The following is a 26,059-nucleotide window of genomic DNA, read 5'->3' as shown; positions in this document are numbered from 1 at the left end:
GCATATCCAAGGGGCGAGCCACTTAGAGTGGGTTGGGCACGGTTAGTGTTGCTGCTGAAAAACAAAATCGGCTAGGGTAGATGACTCAGAATCCGATAATATCTACAAGGTGGGGCCTACTCTATTTTCTTAAAAAGGCAACAATACGTGATGAAATTACGAAAATACCCATTGATATTAAAAAAATCCTATATCATCTTCTTCCTTCTCTTTCTTGCGACGCACGTGTCATCCATCTATAACCTATCACTCTTAAAATGGAAAGAAACACATTTGAGGCAATCCAATTGAAAAGATTTCGTATCTCCGATATTTGTGCCCTCAACTCCTCTACTTAAAGTGAGAAGAAAACCCCTTCGAAGCAGAGAGAGAAAAAGGAAGGAAAATTTTCTCAAGACGAGCAAACAAAGATTAGGTTTTCCACAACCCCTCCTCCGTTATTCCTCACAGGTAATTCCCATCTCACTCTCATCTTATTCTCATTTCTATTTCATTTGAAATCAATAAGAGAAAAAAAAAAAAAAAAACACAGCTTTTCTTAGTGTTCTTAAATTTGTATTTCATTTGAGCAGAAATGGCGGATTTACACCCACCAGTAGAACTAGCTACGATCAACGGTGGAGCTTCGTTGGAGAATCTGGGCCCACCGCTGGGTTCGAAGAGGCAACGTAGGCCCAGCGTCCGATTGGGCGACATCGGGGAACAATCAGCTGCTGCGATCACTTACGAAGCTTACCTTCGCCGGAGCAAACCGTTGAAAATTTCCTCCGGCCATGTTCCGGTGAGAGATGGGAAAGGGTCAAGGACGCGGCCTCTGACTAATTTGGGGAATGGGGATTGTCATGAAACCCTAGAGATTGATGATAAGATTGGGTCTGGTGAAGAGAATTTGGATTCATTAGGGTTAGGGTTTGGACCATGGGTGAAGGATTCAAAGGTGAGGAGAGGAGGAGGGGTTGTGAAACGAACTAGGTCGAATTGGGTTTCGAAAGTCGAGGAAGGGGATGAGAAATTTAGTGGTGATGAGGACAATGTAGGGTTTAGGGATTTGGAATTGGAGAGGTCGGAAAGCCCTTTGAAAGATCTGGGTCAGAGTCCAATTCATTTGATGGAGAATATTGCGATGGAGAATGAGAGGGAGGGGATGGCGAGGAGAATGGTTAGGGCGAGGGTTTCGGAGAGTAGAGATCATGATCAAGTTGAATTGGACGCGCCATCGGATATGGATGCGAGGGATTGGAAATGTGGGATGAGTGAAGAAAGGAATGGATTGAGTGATAGACAGTTAAGATCGCTTGAGGATGGCGTTCGAATGTGGCTGAATGGATTAGGGTTGGGTCGGTATGAATCGGTTTTTGAGTTACATGAGGTGGATGAGGAGGTGTTGCCGCTTTTGACATTGGAGGATCTCAAGGATATGGGGATAAATGCTGTTGGGTCAAGGCGGAAAATGTACTCTGCGATCCAGAAGCTTAGGAAGGGTTTCACATAAGATTCGGATTCAGGATAGAATACAGTGGGTGAATGTACTTTCCATGGAGAAATATGGGAATACATGTGGGAATCAGTTAGTTCTCTTTTTTCCTTTTTTCTTTTAGAAATGAATTTATTTACTTACAAGTTTTGGAATCAAATGGCCCTTCTTGTATATCTCAATGTACTGATGTAGCGTTTTTTCGTTAAAAGAATGTTGAGAAGCTGTCCTTTTGAGACAATATTTAGCTCTTGCTTGTGTTTTATATGAAAATCTTATCTATCCTTACCCGCTCAGTTGTTAAGATTTTCCTTTTCATGATACCTTTGAAGTCTTCATAAAAAGGTTGAGGATGCATGAATTGATCAGAGCTTTTGAATGAAAGGTGGACGATGAATTTAATAGAACAAATACGAAATTCTGCTCACACATGCCTTTAGATGCCGAATTACCAAACACCATGTGGTATTTTTCATTGTATTGCCATGAATTGAATTATCTTCAAACATGCATCAGAAGATTATTGGAAATATTGTTTATCTGGTTAAAGGCCTTTAATCATTATTCAGACATTTTGTCTTTACTGATCTTTGTATATGTTAAACAACATGATATATATATATATATAGAGAGAGAGTGTGTGTATATGTGAGAAGTTGAGAGAGGTGAAGAAAGGGAGGTGTGAATGGGAGAGAACGTCTTTTTTTTTTCTCTCCCACACGCATATTGTTTTTTTGAAATGGCAATCACTATATAAAAACAGGGAAAACCAAGGAGGTCACCCAGAGAGGTACAGAAAAGGAAAACAGGAAAAAAAACAAAAATACAACAGCCTCAAGGAGGCAAATAATAAAAAAACTTCAACCCAAACGCTCGACACCAAATCTAGCTAAAGAATCTGCCTCGCCATTTGCAGATCTGCACACATGGGCAAAGACAACGGCTGAGCCCTCTACAAGATCAAACATCTCGTCAAAAAATGACCAAAATCTCCAAGGCGGCACAACAGACCCCCGAAGTCATCTAACCACATTTAAAGAATCTCCCTCCACAATAGTTGTGTCAATCAACTCCCTCTCAACTCTTTTGATACCCTGATAGACCGCTCTAACCTCTGCTTCACTTGAGTCACATACTCCCAACGGCCCAGGGTAAGCCCACGATGAATCCCCACGGGAATCACTAAACAAACCACCAATCCCCCCTGGCCCGGGGTTTCCCAAGCTTGAGCCATCAAAATTCAATTTCTTCTATCAAAATCCCCACGGGAATCACATATTAAATATATATGTAATATATATTACATATTACCATATTGCCCCTTATTACGTTAATTTTTCTAACACTCCCCCTCAAGCTGGAATGTATATATCGTACATTCCTAGCTTGTTACAAGAATCTTTCAACTTCTCACACCCTAATGGTTTGGTAAACATGTCTGCAAGCTGCTCTGTAGATTGAGTAAACACAGTGCAATTTCACCACTCTGAATCTGATGACGAATGAAGTGACAGTCTACTTCAATATGCTTGGTTCGCTTATGGAATACTGGATTAGTTGCAATATGAATTGCAGGTCTATTATCACAATACAGCTGTGCTGGAAATGTCGATGCAAAACCAATATCTGACAAGAAGGAACGAAGCCAGATCAACTCCCCACTAGTATAGGACATAGCCCTATACTCAGCCTCAGCACTAGACTTAGAGACAACATCTTGCTTTTTACTCCTCCATGACACCAAGTTACCTCCTACAAACGTACAATATCTTGTGGTTGATCTTCTGTCTGCAGGAGATCCTGCCCAGTCTGTATCACTGAACCCTTCTCCCTTTTCATGACCATATTTTCTAAAACATAAACCTTTAGTTGGAGTACCCTTCAGATACTTGATGATCTGAATGGCAACTGTCCAGTGGGAAGTACGTGGAGCACTCATAAAACGACTAACCATGCCCACTGCAAACGCTATGTCTGGCCTGGTGACGGTCAGATATATCAACTTACCAACCAGTCTTCTGTATCTACCAGGATCATCCAACAACTCACCCTGATCAGGAAGAAGTTTCACATTTGGATCCATAGGAGTAGCTGCAGGTTTTACCCCCATTGATCCAGTCTCCTCCAAAATGTCTAACACATATTTTCTTTGCGATAGAGAAAGGTCATGACGAGAACGAGCTACCTCAATACCAAGAAAATATATGAGCTGACCTAAATCTTTAGTGGAAAATTCCTTCTGAAGAAAGGATTTCAAATTTTGTATCCCCACTCTGTCATCTCCTGTAATCACATTATCATCAACATACACTATCAGAAGGATATATCCATCCGATGATCTGTAACTGAATACTGAATGATCAACCGCACATTGCTTTAGCCCAAAATGCAGAACTGCACTACTGAACCGACCAAACCAAGCCCTCGGTGATTGCTTCAAATTATAAATTACCTTCTGAAGATGGCATACTGAGGTGCACATCTCCCCCTGAGCAACATACCTAGGAGGTTGCTCCATATAAATTTCCTTAGAAAGATTGTCGTTGAGGAAGGCATTTTTGACATCCAGTTGAAACAAAGGCCATCCACGATTCACAGCCAAAGAGACCAGTACCCGTCCCGAAGGAATTTTTGCCACTGGAGAAAACGTCTCCTGATAGTCAACACCAAAAGTCTGAGTATACCCTTTGGCAACAAGGCGAGCTTGGAGTCGCTCTACAGACCCATCTAGAAGATACTTTATAGCAAAGACCCAACGACACCCAATAGGTCGTGCACCAATAAAGCCACCATCGTCAACAACCACGAATCAACAAAGCCCCCAACATCAACAACCACCAATCACAACCATCATCACTAATAATAGAGACAGATAAGCATCCGACAATGTCTCATAACAAGAAATCGAAAGAAAGGAAGATAAGAAACAAGTTTAGGGCATTGGGAAAAAGTGATTTTGGGCTGATTTAATGAAAGAAGGGGGCGGCGGCTGTGGGAGTGAGAGAAGAGAAGGATTAGGGTTAGGGTTAGGTACAAAAAAATAAATTGGTTTCAATTAGGGTTTTAAAGGAAAGGAAAACAAGATGATGGGAAAATAAAGATAATACCTTTGTGGATGAAGAGGATCGTCAACCTCTAGCTCCAATACCATGTTAAACTAGACGATATATATATATAGAGAGAGAGTGTGTGTATATGTGAGAAGTTGAGAGAGGTGAAGAAAGGGAGGCATGAATGGGAGAGAACGTCTTTCTTTTTTTCTCTCCCACATGCATAATATATATTACATATTCCCATATTGCCCCTTTAGTACGTTAATATTTCTAACAGTATATTTTATTTCCTTCGCCCTAATGATATGGCAATTGATATAAATATGCCTTCTCTGGAAATTAGATTGTTCCAATATAGGATGGCTACCCTCGTGGGTGTAGAGATTTATGTAGATAGATTTTCTGACAGCGATTTGGAATTTAATTGCTTACTATTCGTGGTCAGTTTTTCTTACTGCAAAACACAAAATCAGGAAGTTGACCTGTCATTAAGATCGCCAACAATTGTCATCGAATGGAAGACTATTTCAGTAATTAATTGCATGCTATCACTTATTTTGTTGTTAATTATTTGCGTTATTTATGTATGAATCGTCTTAGAATACGATACTCGGATCATTCAAATGTTTGGAATATCCGATTATCAGGTAAAGATACTTCGGTAAGTGTAGGGGATATGCCTCTGATAATCCAAATCGATATCTCGTTTTACTTCTTTTTCCTTGTCGATTTTTAGAGAAGATTCATAGGACCCATATCATATCATCTTATTGTTGCGAATGGCACACATTTGATACTTCTGCCCCACTCTCTCCTCGAGAAGAGGGAGGGGGGGAGGATTGAGGCTGACACGACGTCAATCCCAAAGCATCGTGTTTACTCTATTGATCAAATCACGTAATCATATCAAATGCATCTAAAATAACAGTAATTACAATCCATAACCAGGATCCACATACAACTCCAGTCTACTGGAAAATACTTTTACAAAATCCAACATCTTTTAACATAGGCCATCATAACTATAACATGGAAAACCTATATTGACTTTCAGCTTTCTATTTTTCCTCTTGCTCAAACAGGCTGTAACTACTCTAGATCTTGCTGTTCTGTCTTTTCAATATATGAAATTTTTTTTTTTTACCAATAAAAAAAAATATATGAAAATTTTAAACTTAATGAGCTACAACTAGCCCAATAAGTTACACCTACTATGCCCTGTGTCCCAAATCATGCCTTTTAAACAAGTCCATACACATATAATGTCCCAAATCATGGGTTTAAAACAAGTCCATACATATATAATAGAGTAAGCTTTGCAAATTATGATATTGTTTGATGTATATCTTAACATATATGATCGTAGAATGATCAAAACATAACATATCATGCCAAAAGACAATGTTATCAAACCAAGTTCATGCATAAACAACATAATAAGTTTTACAATTCATCATATAGTTTGATGCATATCATATCATATACGATCATATGTCAAAACATATCATGTAACTTTACATGTTAACATCATCCTTGATTCTCTTTCCGGCACTAAAAACCTCATAAGCAATTCACTAGGGGCCCATAACACCTTAGGGGCCATCATCATATTCCGAAGGGCAACATAATACTCCGAAGATCATCATCATATCCCCAGGGCAACATAATACCCCAAAGGACCTTTATAATGTGCTATCCCTGGAGATTGAGTTTTGGTCGCAGCCCGGGTTTCCATCGGCCAATCAAGCTCATCTTACAATCACATATCATTCTTGCCATACATACTTTCATCAAATTCTAAATTAGTAACTCACACACATACATGCCTTTAAAACTTTCCAAAAATCAGAAGACCATATCACATGCTCAAGAAGGGTTTTCCTGCAACGGTCATTTCAAAATAATATATATTATTTCATAGAATAATAGGGTCGAAGGGTACTTACCAAAATTGATAAACTTTATGCAACAAGGATAGAATTCATCGCGATCTTCCTTTTCTACCTTTGGCTCCGTATTTTCTAAAATATATTATAGATCTTTATCAGATTTCCTTCTTCTTTTTACACCTTGTATTCCCAATTGATATCTAAATTGGCTGCTCACAGCTTCTACATATTTAACATCTCCTTGATGCAAATTGACATCTTAAGCGATAGACGGTGCAGATCGCTTGAGGATGGTGTTCGAATGTGGCTGAATGGATTCGGTTAGGTTGGTATGGATCGGTTTTCGAGATACATGAGGTGGATGAGGAGGTGTTGCCGCTATTGACATTGGAGGATCTCAAGGATATGGGGATAAATGCTGTTGGTTCGCGGCGGAAAATGTACTCCGCGATTCTGAAGCTTAGGAAGGGTTTCACGTAAGAATAGAATACAGTGGGTGAATGTACTTTCCATGGAGAAATATGGGAATACATGTGGGAGACAGTTAGTTCTCTTTTTCCTTTTTCTTTTAGAAAAGAATTTTCCTGCGAGTTTTGGAATCAAACGGCCCTTCTTGTATATCTCAATTTACTGATGTAGCTGTTTTTCATCAAAAGAATGTTGCGAAGCTGTCCTTTTGAGACAATATTTAGCTCTTGCTTGTGTTTTATACGAATCTTATCTATCCGTAGCCGGTCGGTTGTTGAGATTTTCCTTTTCATTATAGCTTTGACATCATCCTAAAAATGTCGAGGATGATTTCAAAGCTTTTGGATGAAAGGTGGATGATGCATTTTATAGAACAAGTACGCACCTTTAGATGCTGACTTATTAAACATCATGTCGTATTTTTGTTGTGTTGCCATGAATTGAATTATCTTCAACCATGCATCAGAAGATTATTGGTATCTGGTTAAAGGCCTTTAAGCATTATTCTGACATTTATTCTTTACTGATCTTTGTATATTTTAATGCTTTCACCCTAATGATATGGTAATTGACATAAATATGCCTGGTTTGGAAATTAGGTTGTTGCAATATAGGATGCTTACGCTGGTGGACACAAAGATTTATGAAGATAGATTTTCTGACAGCGATTTGGAATTTAATTGCTTACTATTTGTGGACAGTTTTTCTTCCCGCAAAACACAAAATCAGGAAATGACCTGTCATTAAGATCCCCAGCAATTGTCATCGAATGGCAGGCTATTTCAGTAAATAATTGCGTGCTACAACTTATTTTATTGTTAATTGTTCACCTTATTTATGTATGAATCCTCTTAGACTACGATACTCTAACTTCCCTGTCGTTAAGATCCCCAGCAATTGTCATAGAATGTCAGATTATTTCAGTAATTAATTGCGTGCTATAACTTATTTTGTTGTTGGTTGTTCACCTTATTTATGTATGAATCCTCTAAGACTACGATACTCCAATCATTCAAATGTTTGGAATCTACGAGCATCTGATAAAGATACTTAGATACGTGTAAGGGATATGCCTTAGATATTTCTAATCCATATCTTATTTAACTTCTTTTTCCTTGTCGATTTTTAGACAAGTTCATAGCACCCATACCATATCCTCTTATTCTTGCGAATGCCACACATTTGATACTTCTGCCCCACCCTGCCCTCACAGGGGATTTTTAGATAAGGTTCATAGGACCCATAGCATATCCTCTTATTCTTGCGAATGCCACACATTTGATACTTCTGCCCCACCCTGCCCTCGCAGGGGTTCTGAGGCTGACACGACGTCAATCCCAAAGCATCACGTTTACTCTTTTGATCAAATCACGTAATCATATCAAATGCATCTAAAATAACATTAATTACAATCCATCACCAGGATCCACATACAACTCCAGTCTACTGTAAAATACTATTACAAAATCCAACATCTTTTAAGATAGGCCATCATAACTATAAACATGGCAAAACCTATATTGACTTTTAACTCTCTATTTTCCCTCTTGCTCGAGCAGGCTTTAACTACTCCAGATCTTGCTGATCCGGCTTTTCAATATATGAAAATTTTAAACTTAATGAGCTACAACTCGCCCAAAAAGGTACACCTACTATGTCCTGTGTCCAAAATCATGCCTTTAAAACAAGTTGATACATATATAATAGAGTAAGCTTTGCAAATCATCATATAGTTTGATTTATATCTTAGCATATACGATCCTATAATGATCAAAACATAAACATATCATGCCAAAACGCCATGTTATCAAACCAAGTTCATGCATATACAACACAGCAAGTTTTACAATTCATCATATAGATTGATGCATATCATATCATATATGATCATATATCAAAACATATAATGTAACTTTACATGTTAACATCATCCTTGATTACTGTTCCGACGCTGAAAACCTCATAAGCAATCCTCTGGGTGTCCATAACACCTCAAGGGCCATCATCATTCTCCGAAGGGCAACATAATACCCCAAAGGGTTGTCATCATATCCCCCAAGGGCAACATAATACCCCGAAGGGCCTTTATAAATGGGCTATCCTTGGAGATTTGAGTTTTGGTCACAGCCCGGATTTCCATCGGCCAATCAAGCTCATTTTACAATCTCTCTCTCTCTCTCTCTCTCTCTCTCTCTCTCTCTCTCTCTCACACACACACACACACACACACACACACACACACACACACACACATTCTAATCTTACAATCATCTTACAATCTTACAATCATATATTATTCTTTTTTCTTGAAATGGCACAATCATATATTATTCTTGCCATACATACTTTCATCAAATGCTAAATTAGAAAGTCATGCACAGACATGCGTTTAAAACTTTACAAAAATCAGAAGACCTTATCGCATGCTCAAAAAGGGTTTTCATGCAATGATCATTTCAAAATAATATATAGTAATTTCATAGAATAATAGTGTTGAAGGGTACTTACCAAAATTGACAAACTTTATGCAACAGGGACAGAATTCACAGCTATCTTCCTTTTCTGCCTTTGGCTCCATATTTTCTGAAGTATAATATGAATCTTTATCAGATTTCCCTTTTTACACCTTGTATGCCCAATTGACATCTAAATTGGCTGCTCACAACTTCTACATACTTAATTAACATCTCCCTCGATGCTCGACTCGGTATCTACCAACCCGGCGTGCAATCTGCCGAAATCGAGTTCCAGCTCCTTCTCCTCGATTTACGAGTCAGTCTCCTAATTTTAACGAACTATGTGTTCAATAAACACTTCCATATTTCCAACGAACCTATTTCATATTCTTGGCTCTATTTCCTTCATTTTCATTATTTTATCAACTTTTATCTGTACTTATTTTTCCTTTTGATGGTTAATGATATTTCACTATTACTTATGCAGTTATGCCTGATTAAATTAGTTTGAGCTTTGATCCTTTTCATTTCATACCTTTTCGATATCCGCATCCCAAGATTTACGGGTTAGGGCATCCCTGTACCTGTTTTTTACTGTATCGGACACCCTTTTCCGTATGCAGGTAACATTGCTCTTAGATGCTTTCTGGTGTACATTTTAAGTGTTTCCATGTTTTGAGAAACCTGATTTATGTCTTGATATTACGTCTAGTGAATGCTACTTTTGTTTTGAAAACCAGAACTATCCTATCATTAAAACAAAAAATAGTGGAATTGTTAAAACAGAGGAAAAGTGCATGAACGAGCCAGATGGCCATCATGAACCCAATATAGTAACATGACTAAGAATATGACAACACCCTAAATATAGGTATGCAGTTCCCTAAACAAGGCTCTCCCTCCCACTGTGTGCATCCGCTCCTGTGAGTGGCATGGACATCCGCCCGGTTATAAATTGTTGGTGTGCTATTGGTGTAGCTTGTAATTTTGGATACTTTCTCCATCGGCAGTGACCAATGGGTATACTATCCTTTTTTCCTCTATCAAAATGGGGTGTAAACCCTGGTTTTATGGGGATTGACTTAGAGTCGCCACCTAGGATTCAGGGTCTAAGACCCATATATGACTCTGAGTTAAGTGGTCTTGTCAATTTTCGATAGGTAGCGTGCCGCATTAAGGGAATGGAAGGTGTGAGGCACAATTTCCGCCCGGTATTACCGGTCTCTAAATCAAGCCTTATCCTTTTACTCAACTCAACTCAACTCAACTAAGCCTTTGTCCCAAACTAGTTGGGATCGGCTGATGAATCCTTTGTCCCAAACTAAGCATTATCCTTTTACTGAAAACACAATTTTAGTTGAGAGTTGTTGAAAGAAATCCAAGATAATGGTCCGACACAACAACATTGAAACTTGCAAATTTTTAGTGTCTGTGATGGAGGTAGTCTTAAACCTGGTAATCGCAGTCACAGGTTTTCGGCCAACAGTTAGCCCACTTTGGCCGATTGCTTACATTCTTAAATGGAGATGGGAGAGGAAAATGAGTGAAAATATCATCGATTCGGTCATATTTTGCATAAGATAGAAGAAGCGTAAAGTTCATCCATGACTGTAGGGAAAAGGAAAGTTCAGGGACTCAGATGGGTCCCTGAAGTTCATCTACAGCCCTAAGAACGAAGGTAATCTACCTGTGTTGATTTCATAATCGGAGAAGGCCTCGAGGTTTAGGGTTAGCTGAACCCTAAGCCTCATGGTTTTCTCCTAATTTACTCTAGTTAGCCCTAGCATGATACTGCATATGGCAATAGGAATGAAAGAAAGTTGCCTGGTGCCGACCGGAAGATCGAGATCCTCAGCTCTTGGGGAAGGCCGCTTGCAATCCTTAGGTGCCGAATCCGGGGGGCGTCGCTCGACTCCTCAGTGTCTCCTTACTCGTTCCTCGACTTTTCAGTCCTTTCAGGGGGTCGAAACCCCACTAGTTTCAGGGTTTTTAGCTCTTTCCTGGGAATCCTAGTAAAAAATTGACTTCATAAAATTCTTCTTTGTCAAGTGCAGAGGTCCTTGGGCCTTTTATAGACACGAAACCCAATGGTTTTTCGCTGGTTTTCTCGATGTGGGACTAAAAGAATGAGAGAATGGCGGCTGTGGAGGTTATCTCTAAATTTAGCGATTTCCAACCGCAAGGTGGTATTTGCGACAACAAGTGTAACCCTAATTTTGGGCATTGCGACTGATGCGACCGAAAGTTGACTCGGGGCCTGGTTTGAACTGGAAGCTAGAGGATTTTTTGACAATTTGATGTATCCAGAGGTGGGTGATGGTTGGGTGATTACAGGTAGTGAATTTCATTGGTTTCGCATCTATAAAGACATTTTGATCCCCATGTGCAGAAGTTTGCTATCATTTGGAGTCGTCATCGCGACAAACTATCATTGGTCCGAGCCAGGCAAAATGGGGTGTCTACACCCACGAATCACTTGCTGGTTATTATGGAACAAAAATAGAAATACGGCTATGAATCCAACGGATCCCTAAATCGGTTATCATCTAGAAGTACTTCGGAGGGTTAGGATGTTTGGGTTTGGTTCAACCAGGATTGGGTTTGGTTCAACCAGGATGTTGCACTGCGTCGGTTGTCAACACCAATACCCTCATTGCCTTTTAGTTTCATTACCTCTATGTATTTTGGTTTTAATTTTGTTTATCTGTTCTTCTCTCTCTCTCTCTCTCTCTCTCTCTCTCTCAAGTTTCTATTGACAAAGAAGAAAACAAAAAGTTGTTACCTTTGGGAATTTTGATAAGGATCATGAGTCAACTGTATTTCATTTTTCTTGGATAACAATTACAGAGGGCGAGCCTTGGCGCAACTGTAAGGTTGCTCCATTGTGACCTGGTGGTCACGGGTTCGAGTCACGGAAACAGCCTCTCTGCAAACAGGGGTAAGGCTGCATACATCTAGCCCTCCCCAGACCCCGCAGTGGCGGGAGCCTCGTGCACTGGGCCGCCCTTTTGGATAACAATTACATATCTTAGGCTGGGGCACTGCCTATAGACTCTCCACTAGTGAAAAATACTTTTTTCTCAACTTTTGGAATAATATGTTGTCTCATTATTATTATTATTATTATTTTGAATGGTATGTTGTCTCTCATTATCAACAGCAGTGTTCTTTGGTTCATCCCTTAGAAGCCAATAGTAGAGGTGGGGGTGGCAGCAGAGCAGCAAGTTATTTTTGATGGGTTTATAGTTTTATTGGGCGTGGTCTAGGGGTTACTTATAGAGTGAGTGTGTGGGTGGGGAAGGGGAGGAGTGGGTTGGATCAAGCTTCTAAGGTTTAGCCATGCCCATGGAGTCTGAGTTTGGTGCATGAAGTGCATCAGTGACAAAATGGTCTCTTTCTCCCTCTACCTGTGGCTCAAGCAATGTGCCTTGAGGAAATGTTTGTCATCAATGAATCGAAGATTCTGATGTTCTAAACCAAAGACTAACACACATTCCTCCTCTATTCGGCAAATTTTAATTAATAACCAAATAAATAATTTTCTTACATCCCTTCCACAATGAAAGTCCTTATGATGCTCATCATGACCAACAACTAGGGCATCTTTTAGCCTTCTCTAGAAGCTTGTATAGCTTAGACAACCTATAGAGTGAAGATCAATATATGTGGACTCTGTCATAAGGTGAAATGCTTTGTAAATGTTGAAAAATGAATATTACAAGTGGTTGCATTAAATCTTCCATTCACGAGTGTTGAGTGGCGCAACTCATGAGCATCATCTTCCGCTGATCCATAACATCGACCAAGTTGATTTTGTATGATGCCATTGTTTTGTTTTCTCAATACCATTCTTTGTGGGTGTATTAAGATAAGACACCTTAAGGCATCTCATAATTATGAACAAGACATCATATAGCAAAGATCTTTATTTCCTACAGAAAAATAAGTTTCTAACCACAATTAATCCAATGAACTGCATGGCAATTGAGACTTCTGTTGGCTTCTAAAAATAGAAAAATAATGGGAAAAGAAAATGACAGTAATGCATGAGGGAATCTTTGTTTTGGCAATTGGACAGATGAGGAGTACAAGGCCATCATTGGTAAGAAACATGTGGCTTACCCATTTCAAAAAAAGAAAGAAACATGTGGCTTATTACTAATAAAATGTTTTTTGATAGATACCTAAGTTGTTGGTGACATGATTAGTGGTTGATGTATTGATGATTCAAGAAGAACCAATCTTTAAAAACCCCGAATCGTATGAAAACTTGACCAAGATAAAAAGAGTTGAGTTGGGCCCATCAATCATTTTTTTTTGAATGGTGAAGACTTGTATAAAGATACTGTCAAAAGAACATGCATCAATCATTGACGTGTTCAATTTTTCATTAACTTGGGCAAGTCAAAGGAGTTTTGACTGACCTGCAGAGCAAAACTCAGACTTAGACGAATCATTGTCTCAAGGAGTTTTTAAACAATCAGAACTAGTTGAAGACTTGAAATGCCTAGGGACAATGTCTGCAGGAGAATGAGTATGGGTAAAAGCGTTAGTTCAGATTATACTGGTGGTAACATGGATAACAAGATGATTTTAGCCACCATTGACTTCATGTGCAACATCGGCAACAAATCATGTTGGATGATTTCATTGATTATTGTTTGGAACACCATTTTATCATTGCTGCCACCTTTTTTTCTTTCAATGGTGGTCACCTTTGTTCTTATGAGGATTTCACCGAGAAGCATTGTGCTTCAACCAACCCTTGTAGCTAGCTAATGTCAACGTCGACCTGGCCATCCAAAACTTTATGAAATTGATCATTAAGCACATGCATTATATATATATATATATATATATATATATATATATATATATATTGTAAAGATGGTTGAGGATGATTTCGTGAGGAGAAGAAAGATGGAGGATGTGGATTTAGAAGGAATTTCACCAAAATGAAAAAAAGGGTACCTTTGACTGGGGGATTCTTAATCATGCAAAGATGTTGCAAATGAAATAGGGCTCAGATTTTAGTAATTGTTTGATTCTCCTAGACAGTAAACTTCATAGTAAATTCGATGGAATTCAATGTCCATTCTGCTTTTAAGAAGAGAGGTGAGTGGGAAGTCCCGAAGTGATATCGATGGTCGCTCGATTCGTTCATTCAATGTATAATTTTTTTGCATATGTGCACCTCATTTATAAAAGAATGAGAGGTACATTATAAGCACAATGGATATTCGTTATTTGTAGCTTTTCGATGAGGAACTCTGATCAATCCCTTCACTGGATTTAGTGAAAGTATCAAAATATTGGTCCTCACATCAAGTATAATTAATCACTATCTTTTTATGTCACTGAGTTCCAAAGGAAGTGAGAATATATTGAATTTCCATTAGGGAAAAATACATTTACACCCCCTGTAGTTTCTGACACATTCAACTCTAGCCCTGACTTTCAAAACGTGACAAGTACACCCTCTGAGGTTCTTTTTTTTTTTTTTTTTTGAGTAAGGCAGATTTATATATAAAAAACAGAACCGAGATGGTCCTGAAGAGATAGACGGCCGGGTGGAAATGACCAAAATGCCCTTGTCTTCCCCAACTGAAAATTAGGGTTTTCATACATGAAAACTGAAAATTAGGGTTTGATTCAAACCCATGTTTATTTATCAACATAAACCCTTGATTTTAGAGTTTTATTTGTCTTCGTTCACATCATTATCATGATTTGCACAAAAACCCTAATATTTTAGGGCTTTTTTGTTCTGTTTTTATCAATGTTTTTTCTTGAAATGTTGGTTCGATGTAGCCATGGGGTGGGGTTCCATTGTCTGTGGTGAAGGTGACGGTGGTGGCCAGAGGTGCGACGGCGGCGGTGGGAAATGGCATAACCCTAATCCCTTTGCAAATGGCTTAAAACCAGTGACTGAGGGTATTTTTGTCCTCAAAATCTTAACCCAAGTTAGTTTAAGTCTTTCCGTCAGGTTAAACTGACGGACCGTTGACGGAGGGGGTCTAACTTATACAAATTGAAACCTCAGGGGGTGTACTTGTCACGTTTTGAAAGTCAGGGTTAGAGTTGAATGTGTCAGAAACTAGAGGGGATGTAAATGTATTTTTTCCTTTCCATTATTGGGCTTTCATAAAGTGCTATATTAGATTAACTTTCAAAGAAAAAAATAAAGTGCTATATTAGATACTACTGTAAATGGTGCCATTGTTTATCACAACATGAGTCCATAAGCTGTGCAAGCAGTTCTCACTAGTAACTACTTCAATCTATTTCAGCTCACCTGCAATAGTCATATTTCCTTGTCGTTCTAACAGTATTTGGGCCCATACCCCTGATTAATTTTCTTTTTGAAAATGAAGTTAGTGACAGTTTAACCGGTCACTTGGAGTCTTCTTTCTACCTTAATTGAATTCTCTTTTCTGTACATTGTTATATCATAATAACGGATTACCCTATATAATTTGTTCTCAATAATAATTACTTCATTTTCTTTTAGTTCACCTGTAATATTGTCTTTCCTTGGCAATCTTCTTGATTACTTTTGTTCTTGGAGCCTTTGACTGCATCCATTTATCTTGGTAGAGACATGATGTCTACTTAGTCAGTCTTCCATGCCCCAATGAGTTTCCTTTTATAAATTGAAGTCAGTGATTTACTTATTGAAACCCGTTTCTTGGTCATATTTTACATTATGGACTACCTTTTGTATGGCATTTAGCTATCATTTTTTTAGTTTATTTATTGACTAGCAACAGACGCTACGTTCGGCTCATCTTCGGAGGGTGTCAGTCCTCTTGGAAGTTTGACATATCCCGTTTACTTCTGATTTTACTTCTGAGGCTGTTGAAAGCATTTTTTTGGGGTCAATATATTCAATATATGTTTGGGTTTTGATTACTACTGTTAAAATTGTGTGATTCAAGTCAAATCCCACAGAGAGATAAGACACTAACTGATCCAAATCTTATTTGATATGCACGGACAAAAATCACAGCAAAAGGCCTTCTCTCTGCATTCGTTACCATCTCTCCCACTAAAGTCTTACATATACTGGCCATCAGACTAAAAACTAATTCTAACTAACTTGAACCTCGCTTCAAGTTGCAACCTCCAAAAGATTGAGTTCGTAAAGAAGATTAGCTTGACATCAGCAAATTAGAGATAAGATATAAGAAGAGCAATGTTTCAAGTTTTAAGCCCTCCAGTAACTTCTATCAAATTAGCTCTACCAAGCCTACTTAGTGCCACTCCAACAATGGTAAATGTGAAGGGAGATAAACGGTTGCTCTGCCTTTACATTCTAGAATTTCCAATGGAATGAAATGGGGGAGTCGTTTAGAAGATACTAGAATCAAGTCGTAGAAATGTAGGTCCTTATCTATTACCTCCATCTTTTCACCAACCCCCTCTTATTTGTTACAGGTTCTGATTAACATGATCATACGCCTTCTCTATTTCAATCTTGCATAAATTGCAGAGTCTACATTAAAATTTTCTCGAATCCAAGCATTCTTTGGCAATCTAAAGCCCATCGGGAGTTGCCTCCCTTCAACAAAGATACCTTGAAATGGGGAAGTGATTTACCCTAATACCTCATGAATCGTAAAAGCTAGAACTATGCCTTCGCTTTTTCAATTTTGCATAAAATGCGCAGTCTACCTGAAAATGTTTTCGAGTCTAAACATTCTTTGGCAATCAAAGTCCAATCGAGAGTCGCCTCCCTTTAACAAAGATGCCTTGAAATGGGGAAGTGATTTTCCCTACTACCTCCAAGCATTCTTTGGCAATCAAAATCCCATTGAGAGCTTCCTCCCTTTAACAAAGATGTGTTGAAATGGGGAAGTGATTTTCCCCAATACCTCCTGAATCGTAAAAGCTAGAACTTCATTCTAATTGAAGCCGCTAACTAAGCCACTAGCACAAGCATCTTTTACCTTCATTGCTCTTTATTTTTCTATAAAAGTGATACAGGTAGCAATATGATTTCTCAAAAACAAAAAGAAAAAAGAAGAAGAAGAAGATAAAGGTATCATTATTTCCTTTATTTAGTTTCCTTGTTCAAGTTCGCAAACAGCTTTTACATGATAAAGTTGTTCATAATAGCTGTTAGAAGATAAGGAAGAGAAGGAGAAGAAGAAGTGTGATGGAGAAAATGGTAATTCTCCACTAAGGAGTCCTCCCATGTAAATGATGTACATATAGGCTCAAAGTAGGGCAACCTTGTACAAAGACTGCAATACCCTCCACACATACACGTATACCCTTCTACACTCTTCAACACTCCCCCTCAAGCTGGAGTGTATATACTATGGAACTTCAGCTTGCCACGAAGAAAACTACACCAACAACTAAAATACCCATACAACTACAATACTAACAAAAAGGCAATAATCCCATACATACAGCCAGCTTGGTACAACACTCCCCCTCAAGCTGGTGTGGTGAATACATAATGAAAAATATAATAAAGATAGCAACGGTCACAAGAGTACAACAATGAGATCAACGGCCACAAAAAACAACGAGCTCCCCCTGAATCAGCACTACGGTCAGAGCGATCACCACAGAGCCTCCCTCTGAATCAGAGCACGATTATCAAATCTGCACAACAATAACAATCGAACGGAGGTGCCTCGGTAGGGAAATAGCAATGAAGAATGAACAAAATACGCACACCAAAGGCGCGCATAGCGAACAACGGCAAAACACGAGTAGAGATAAGGTGAACAACATATCGCCGGTTCAAGAAGAAGTCCAATCACCAGAAGGTGAGAGGAACCAACAACCAACCAACAAAAAAGGCGATGGAAAATCAACCTACAACAATCAACCAACGACGACCACACAGCACGTCGCCTGGACAACAACAAGGCCGAAAACAACGCCAACGACCGGCATATATCCACCAACAACAACAAGGCCGAATGCAACGCAAACGACTGAGCATATAGCCACCAACAACGTGGATTGCAATGCAAACCACTACAACGACAACGCAGGCGTAAAAACACGCCAAGCAACTACACTCACCATGTAGAAGCATCAACAAACACGACTCGCAGAGCGAGTCCACCAACAACCAACCACAATCAAGCCAACCAATGATGATCATAAACCAACAACCAACCAACCAACAACCAAGCACAACCAACCAAACACCAAACAACAAACAACCATATCAACGAGGATCACACCATGATCAACCAAACTGACACACCAATCACAACCAACCCACAAACCAACAACAAAAGGTGGAATAAACCACCGAAGAACACAAAGAAGCAACTAACAATGCGAAGAACCAACCAACCAACCAAGAAAGAATGGTGAAGAACATCAACCAGAGAAGACAACAAGACAGAAGAGGAAAAAACAACATAAGAACCACCAACAAGGAACTCTATGTGGAACAACCACCCACAAGACAACAAGAAGACTACAACAAGACAACAACACAACACTTCATCCTTGGAACCTACATCAACACTCCCCTTCAACTTGAGGCCGGCGGCCTTAAACTTGCAATGAAAAGAACCACTTCAAGGCTCAACACCTGTTGTGGACATCTTACCAAATACTTGGTGTGCACCTTTGAGATCAAGATAAAGGCCACGAAATACAACGGATATAGGGGAAGGAAAACAAAGAGTAGGATGGAGTGGATTTTTTTTTTTTGGGGGCGGGGCGGGGGGAGGTTTCCAAAAGAGGAAGAAAGGGATGATTTAAACCATGAAGGAGTGTGTTAGGAAACTAGAAAGAAAACAACAATGGATTAAGATTTAGAAAAGAAACGGATTTAGGGATTTCGAACAAGAACAACAAGAAAGAAGAAAAAAGAATGGATTTAGGAAAAGAAAGAACAAGATTTAGGAGAAAGAACTAGAAAAGATGCTATGGATGGAGAAAAGAAAGGAAAAGAATGGATCTTTTTTGTGGTTTTTTATTGTTAGAGGCTCTAATATCAATTTTATCTTATTGATTAAAGGGAGCTAAAATGGAATTTCAGCTAAAGGAAGCATATGATTCAATTTTTTTTTCCAATGTTTTATTGATCTAGCTCTATATAGTTCATTAGTGCGTGTAAATATTTAAATTTTGATGTTGAATGTTAAAATATGGTTGATTTGATCAATATTTTTTCCTGTACTTTCGAGTCACGGAAACAACCTCTCTACAAAAGCATGGGTAAGGTTGCATACATCTAGCCCTCCCCAGACCCCGCAATGGTGTGGGAGCCTTGTGCACTGGGCCACCCTTTTTTTTAATACTTTTAGCAATTTTACAGATAAGTATCTAGGAAATCTTTAAGCTTTATGATTTGATTTGGATGGCTTCTTTTTATGATTTAATAATTTGATTTGATTTTTTAAAAACCTTGGTTTGTTTATTTTACTTTTCTCTAGTAAGGAGGGTGTGTACACACATTATACACACTAAGGAAGCAAAAATCACACCATGCATCGTGGAATCACGATTCTCCGGAACACGATTCCGAATCAGGAATCTCAACGCTTCCCCAAAAAGTGGGAATCGCACTTCCCCAAAATGGCACTCACGCTTCCCCGTCGCTTCCTATTGTTTTAATTTTATGGGAATCACAAAAATGGGAAACACACTTCCCCGTCGCGCTTCCCCGGTGCTTCACGCTTACCGCTTCCCACCATCCGGGGAGCCTTCACTTCCCGCTTCTTGCTCTGGCAACCTTGATACACACATATGTATATGTATGTATTTACTATTCTTTTTTTTGAAAACACTATCTCGTTTGCAATCTGACAAATTAATCCTGGTAAATATGTTAGTATCTTCTCATTGTCCTTGTACTTCAACCTTCTCCTTCATCATCTAGTCATGATTAGTGCTATTATTGCTACTTAAGTTCATGCTTTTGTATCAGAGATTCACAGTAATGTGAATTATAGGTATTTAGAGTTTAGACTACAGAATGGCTTATAAGTTTATGTTTGCTGTTCATGCTTCCACTTCCATGTGATTTGGTACTGAGGGTTAAAACAATACCATTGACATAAACCATGGAAATGTAATGCACTTTGACAGAATTATAATGTGCAATATCTTTTCTTTTCCCATATGAACTTTGTCAACTCTTGTTGTGCCGAATTCAGCAAATGAGGCTCAAGAAGTTTGTTCTAGGTCACGGGTCATATTCTTGAGGAGGTATAAAACAATGTTCATCATTAGGACTGAGTGATAATTCCTGGAATTTGAATGCCAATGTACTCATTTTGGAGCCCTCAATGAGCCAAGGACCATGCTACTTGGAGCAAACAAAATGAACAAGGAAAATGTGTTTTGGTATGACTTTGTTGGACGAATTTCAAAAAAGAAATTAACATTTTCTAAACAGAAAAAACTGAAAAAGTAGGAAAAAATTGAGTTCAACCCCAGTGCATGAAATATCAAAGTGCTCTGCACAACATATAGTTTACAACATCGTCACAGATTTGCTATTCAGCTTAGTCCCTTGCAACTGATTAAAGAAGTATGTGCTTCATATTTAAAATGGCATTATATTGATCCGCATCATTGTGAAAGAAATCATAAAAATGTTTTTTTTTTTTTTTGCTATAAAGGCAGTGATGTAATTAGAAACCTTAAGAGGATTATTGCTGCAACACAGAAATTATTCTCTTTTCAGGAAAGAACATGTGAGAATACAAAAATGATATATTAACCACTAATTTGATGGAAAAACTGGTTAACATAGGCACTAGGAGTATGTTCTATTATGGCTCATCTTCTTCACCTAACTTTCTCCCTGGTTGGTTCAGGACTGCCCCTCTGTGTCAGTTCTACAGCTCAGGTGATGGGGCATTCCTTGAGATGTGCCCCGGAGCTCCTTTGATTACTATCTCTCCATCAAGTGGTATATTAAGTTTCATTTCTTGTGCTAATAATATTTTCTTGTAATATGCTATATGTGTGATCCCTAGTGCAGATTTCTGTTCACTTACTAATAAGTGGCCATGTTTGAACTGATCTTTGTTATTCTTGCTTATGTGCGGTGGCCTGCCCCTGTTATGTCTAATTTTGGCTCTAAATAGTTTTCCCTATCCCTTGTATACTTTTATCAGACTCTATATGGTCAAAGAAAAAGTATGTATATGCTTAAGTTATATATCACACGGTAAAAGGCCACTATCAGAGCCCGAATTTTCCACTTCAAAAAAAAGAAAAAGAAAAAAAGAAAATCAGAGCCTGAATTTTACTTTCTATTTGTTTCTTGTCTAATACTATCGCCCACCAAAAGAAACTTCAAGAAGTGATGGGTTATATTGTTGCTAGCAAGGCAGAACTTCATGCTCTTTTAGGCCCCTTTTTTTTTTTTTTTTTTTTTTTTCAGTGTCAGATTTGTAGATGTTTCTGTTTTGTTTGCATTTTGCTCACATTCTTAATAGGTGCTTACAATTTCATATCTGTGTCTGCAGTGGTATACTCTATATTGGGTTACAATGGCTACAATTCCAATAGTAAGGAATCTACTATTTTCAGTAACTTTAGCTTCTTAGAGAATTCTAGTGCTTCTTCTTCTCAACCAATTATAGTTCAGAATTATTAACTTTTTGTTGCTGGAACCATGCCTCGGTGTCTCCTCAAGTTGAGAACATGCCTTAAGGCTTCTAGGTAAAGTCCAGTATGTGCTAAGAACTGTTTGTAATTTCCCCTGATTGACATATTCCTAGTTGAACTTCACTTTCACCTTTGCCTAGACCTTATAAGAAAAGTCTTACTCTCTTTGAAAGCTTCTTAATACTTTCAATTGCCATCGGCAGTAGCATCAATTATTAGTTCTGTCCATACATCCAACAGGCATACACACCTTGTGCATCTATGGTTGATGAATTGAATGCTCTTAAGAAGAATATGTGGGAACTAGTCATTTTACTACAAGGAAAAATGTTAGTTGGGTGTAAGTGAGTTTTCAACCTAAAGCTCTGAATGGATCGTTCACTTGAACAACATTAGGAACAGCTGGTGTGGCAAAAGGAGTCGCTCAAACTTATGGGGCAGACTATAAGCGGACCTTATTTCTTTTTGCTAAATTGAATCTTTTGGTAGTCCTGTTTGTGATGGGTGCCATGAATTGGACCCCCCATCTACTTCATGTCAAGCAACCAGTCCTTCACAAAGAAGAAGAAAAATTATACAAGAGTCTACCTTCTGGGTTCACTCTAAAAGGGGCTGTTGGAAAGTTTATAGGCTTAAAAGGCCATCTATGGATTGAAACAATTCCTTCATGCATGATTTGAGTAAGTTTAGTAGTGCCCAATTGAAGATAGGCTTTAAGAGAAATAATTCAGACTTTCATGCAAAGCAGAAAGGAAGATTCCACTATCTTTTTAATCTACATAGATGATATCGTGTTGGTTTGAGATGATCATTGTTACATCATTGAGATTAGAGATCTCGATAACTCCGATACTTTGTTCGAGCCGAGGCTTCCAGATTACACAAGGGTTTTTTTTTTTTTTTTCCCCAACAGAAATATGCTCTTGATCTTTTTATGGAAATTGGAAAGTTAGGTACTAAAGATGTTGATGTACCCATTGTTTTAGACTTGACGATGGACCATTGTTAGAGGACTCAGGGCTATATCAAATCACAGGTTGATGGAAAAGTTGATCTATCTATCACCAGACCTGACCTTGCCTGTGTTATTATTTTGGTTAGCCAGTTTATGTGCACTTCTCATGCTTCTCATCTTCGGGGTGTTCATGTTATGATACATAAAGTAGTACTTGGGCCGGCATATTCCATAGATGCTCGACTGTAGGGTACAGGCTTGTATATTCAACTATCGGCTTTCTTTTGATGTTGATTGGGTTTCACCGCCAAATAGATGCTCGACCGTAGGGTACAGGCTTTGTGGGAGAAAACTTTCTACTTGGAAGAGTGAAAATTGGGGTGTGGGGAGTGGGTGGGTAGTGGTGAGTGGGTGCGGGAGTGGGTGGGGAGTTTAAAAAAATATATTAGGCTGCAAATTCTTGAAAACATGAATTCAAGACCTTCATCTCCTATTTTACTTTATGTGTGTGTTGGATTGAATATTGTGTTGTGTTTTTTCAGCATTTTCTACAACTACATGATATTACTTTTTGTCCAATCTCAATCTCTGATCAACACAGGTCAATTCAACTCTTTTGAATCTTTCCAAGAGCTATCCTATCTTCCCAGACCAACTCAAATCTTCATATCTTTCCAAGATCTACTCAATTTCAATTTATGATCGACTTGCATGAATCCAATCTTTCTAAATCCTCCTTAATTTTCTTAATTTCAAATCTCCTCAGATTTGATGAACCAGATCTGCTAGATTCGATCATTTTTTATCTTCAAAATCTCCTCAGATTTGATGAACCAGATCTGCTAGATTCGATCATTTTTTATCTTCAAAATCTCCTCAGGATCGATGAACCAAGTCCTAACAGAACTGATCAATTATGATCCCTAAGACCTCTTAAGACTGATGAACCTGGTTCTCACAACTCTGATCAACTCTCTTAAGATTGCTGAGTTAGATCTTCACAGACATGATCAATTCTAATTAACCAAAACTCGAATCAAATCCATGCAGATCTGATCAACTCTGTCACCCTTGGTTTGCCTTGGTTCTCGCAACTTCACCACCAATCTATTCTTGCACTAAACACCAAAATGCTATCCTCGCATCACCAGTATTGCAGTAGATAGCAAAGGACTATCCCCAAAATCATCAATCTTGCACTTGGTAGCAAAAAGGACACCCCACTACAACACTAGCTCCGGCAAGAGTTCTCTGGAAGACCTGACTAGCTGCATGATTTTAACCTCTCAAAGTTTCGATCATCAGCGAGAGATTTTCGACTCATGACCTGACAATAGAATTTACAATTTAATTCAAAATTTAAGGACATAAAAATACTAGATTTTCGACTCATGACATGACAATAGGATTTTCAATTTAATCTAAAATTTAAGGACATAAAAATGCTACAGCTCTCGCCATTTGATGTAGAACAATATGTTGTTGTCTCCTCGGATTTGACGTTCGGCCACCATGCGACCTCTAGTAAAGAGGGGCATCTATAGACACCCAATTTGGTATCACTCCAGCTGAGGAGAGCCAGTTGTGAAGGTTCCAATTAGGGCTGCACAAAAAACCGGCCAAACCGATAAACCGAACCGAACCGGGCCTTTCGGTTTGGTTCGGTTCGGTCACGGTTTAGAATTTTACTGAACCGATCCTATTGGTTCGGTTCACGGTTTTAGATTTTTAAACCAAAAATTAACCGAACCGAACTAAGAAATGGAGGAAAAGACTTACTGATTTTGTGTCATTATCTATGGTGAGTTATTTCATTTGCAAAGAGAAGAGGGGTGATTTAAACAAGGGAGGTGTATCTATATCAATTCCTTGTATTCAAAAGTAAAGAATACATTCACCCCTTTCCCTTAGACCACGCCTTAGAAGTGTAAAAAGAATAGTCCTAAATACTTAGAGGGGCTGTCCAAGAAAAGGAAATGGGGGGGGGGGGGGGGATCATCTCCTTTATAAGGCCCTCGATTAGGGTTAGAGAGGGAGGGATCTCTTCATTTTTTGTTTTGAGAGAGAGAGAGAGAGAGAGAGAGAGAGAGAGAGAGAGAGAGAGAGAGAGAGAGAGAGAGAGCTTGCTGGTATCATTGCACACTGTTGATGGTTGATTCGAATAGATAAACCTTTTTTTTTTTTTTTTGGATTGATAAATGTATTTAACTATTTGATTTGGATTTGTACCGGATAAACTGTGAACCAAACCGAACCAAACCGGTCAAAATTGGTTTGGTTTGGTTTGGTTATACCCCCGATCAGTTTGGTTATGGTTTGGATTTTCTCCAAACCGATGTGATTGGTTCGGTTAAAAAAAACTCCCTAAACCGAAACGTGTGCAGCCCTAGTTCCAATGATGGTCAATGGCATGACTTAGTTTCCAAACTCGGAGGATGATTTGAGCGTAGAACCATGATTTCACAAAGTCCTAAGTTTGAACAAAAGATCACTTCTTTTCAACAAAAGGCCTTATTTCAAACTGCAGTGACACGACCGCATCCTAAGTTTGAACAAAAGATCACTTCTTTTTGACAAAAGGCCTTATTTCAAACTGCGGTAACACGACCACGGTCTACTCCAAGATCTAGAGGTTTGGGGCCTATAAAAGGCTTTAAACCTAGTGAAAAGGCATAAAATGTTTTCCCTCGCCTAGGGTCCACTTGGAACCATCTAGCTAGAATCTGCATGTGAGACCCACAAGAGAGCTCAAGAGCACTTGAGGAATCGTCACAACACATCACTCCATCACTGACACACAAGATCATCTCTATTCCCTTCTATTTTTATTAGCTATGATTATCTTTGATTAGTAGGTTATTGAGAGTAGTCTAATAAACGTTGTAATGGTAAATATTAAATAGTCCAAGAAGCTTTGTGATGGTAGTGTAATTGGTTTAGTAAAATCGCCTTATATAGTATACAAATAGCTTAAGACAGATTAATTGATTCCATAATAGGCGTGACGCTTCACTTAAGCTCTGTTTGGATTATAGGATTTTTCTGGAAAAGTTTGGGAAGGAAAATATTTCTAAAATTTCCTACTTTTTTTTTAGAAATATTTCTAAAATATTTCTAAAAAAAGAGCAAGGGTGGGTGGTTGGGGTTTAAAAAATATA

At 38.6% G+C, this 26,059-nt stretch overlaps 1 protein-coding gene across 3 annotated transcripts; it reads left to right on the top strand.

Moving 5' to 3' along the window:
• On the top strand, positions 1-21,426 carry LOC143860833 (uncharacterized). 3 transcript variants are annotated; one of them, XR_013239820.1, is made up of 3 exons: positions 1-450; positions 573-1,567; positions 21,148-21,426. XR_013239820.1 is itself a non-coding variant. In XM_077371661.1 (2 exons), exon 2 carries the CDS (start codon positions 575-577, stop codon positions 1,490-1,492), a length of 918 nt encoding a protein of 305 aa, XP_077227776.1. In that variant the 5' UTR covers positions 1-450; positions 573-574; the 3' UTR covers positions 1,493-1,764. The 3 variants fall into 3 exon arrangements, 1 of the variants encoding a protein (XP_077227776.1); XR_013239821.1 differs by lacking the exon at positions 21,148-21,426 and adding an exon at positions 6,636-7,005; XM_077371661.1 differs by lacking the exon at positions 21,148-21,426 and having other exon boundaries at positions 573-1,764.
• The last annotated feature ends 4,633 nt before the right edge of the window (positions 21,427-26,059 follow it).

This window comes from Tasmannia lanceolata, unplaced genomic scaffold (genome assembly GCF_043159265.1).
Source record: "Tasmannia lanceolata isolate RefF3 unplaced genomic scaffold, GAP_Taslan_0.1 ptg000037l, whole genome shotgun sequence".
In the NCBI taxonomy this organism is placed as follows: Eukaryota; Viridiplantae; Streptophyta; class Magnoliopsida; order Canellales; family Winteraceae; genus Tasmannia; species Tasmannia lanceolata.
This window is presented reverse-complemented; position numbering and strand designations above follow the sequence as displayed.

Coding starts and splice junctions, on each gene's coding strand:
- LOC143860833 (XM_077371661.1), top strand. CDS start 575: ATGGCGGATTTACACCCACCAGTAGAACTAGCTACGATCAACGGTGGA.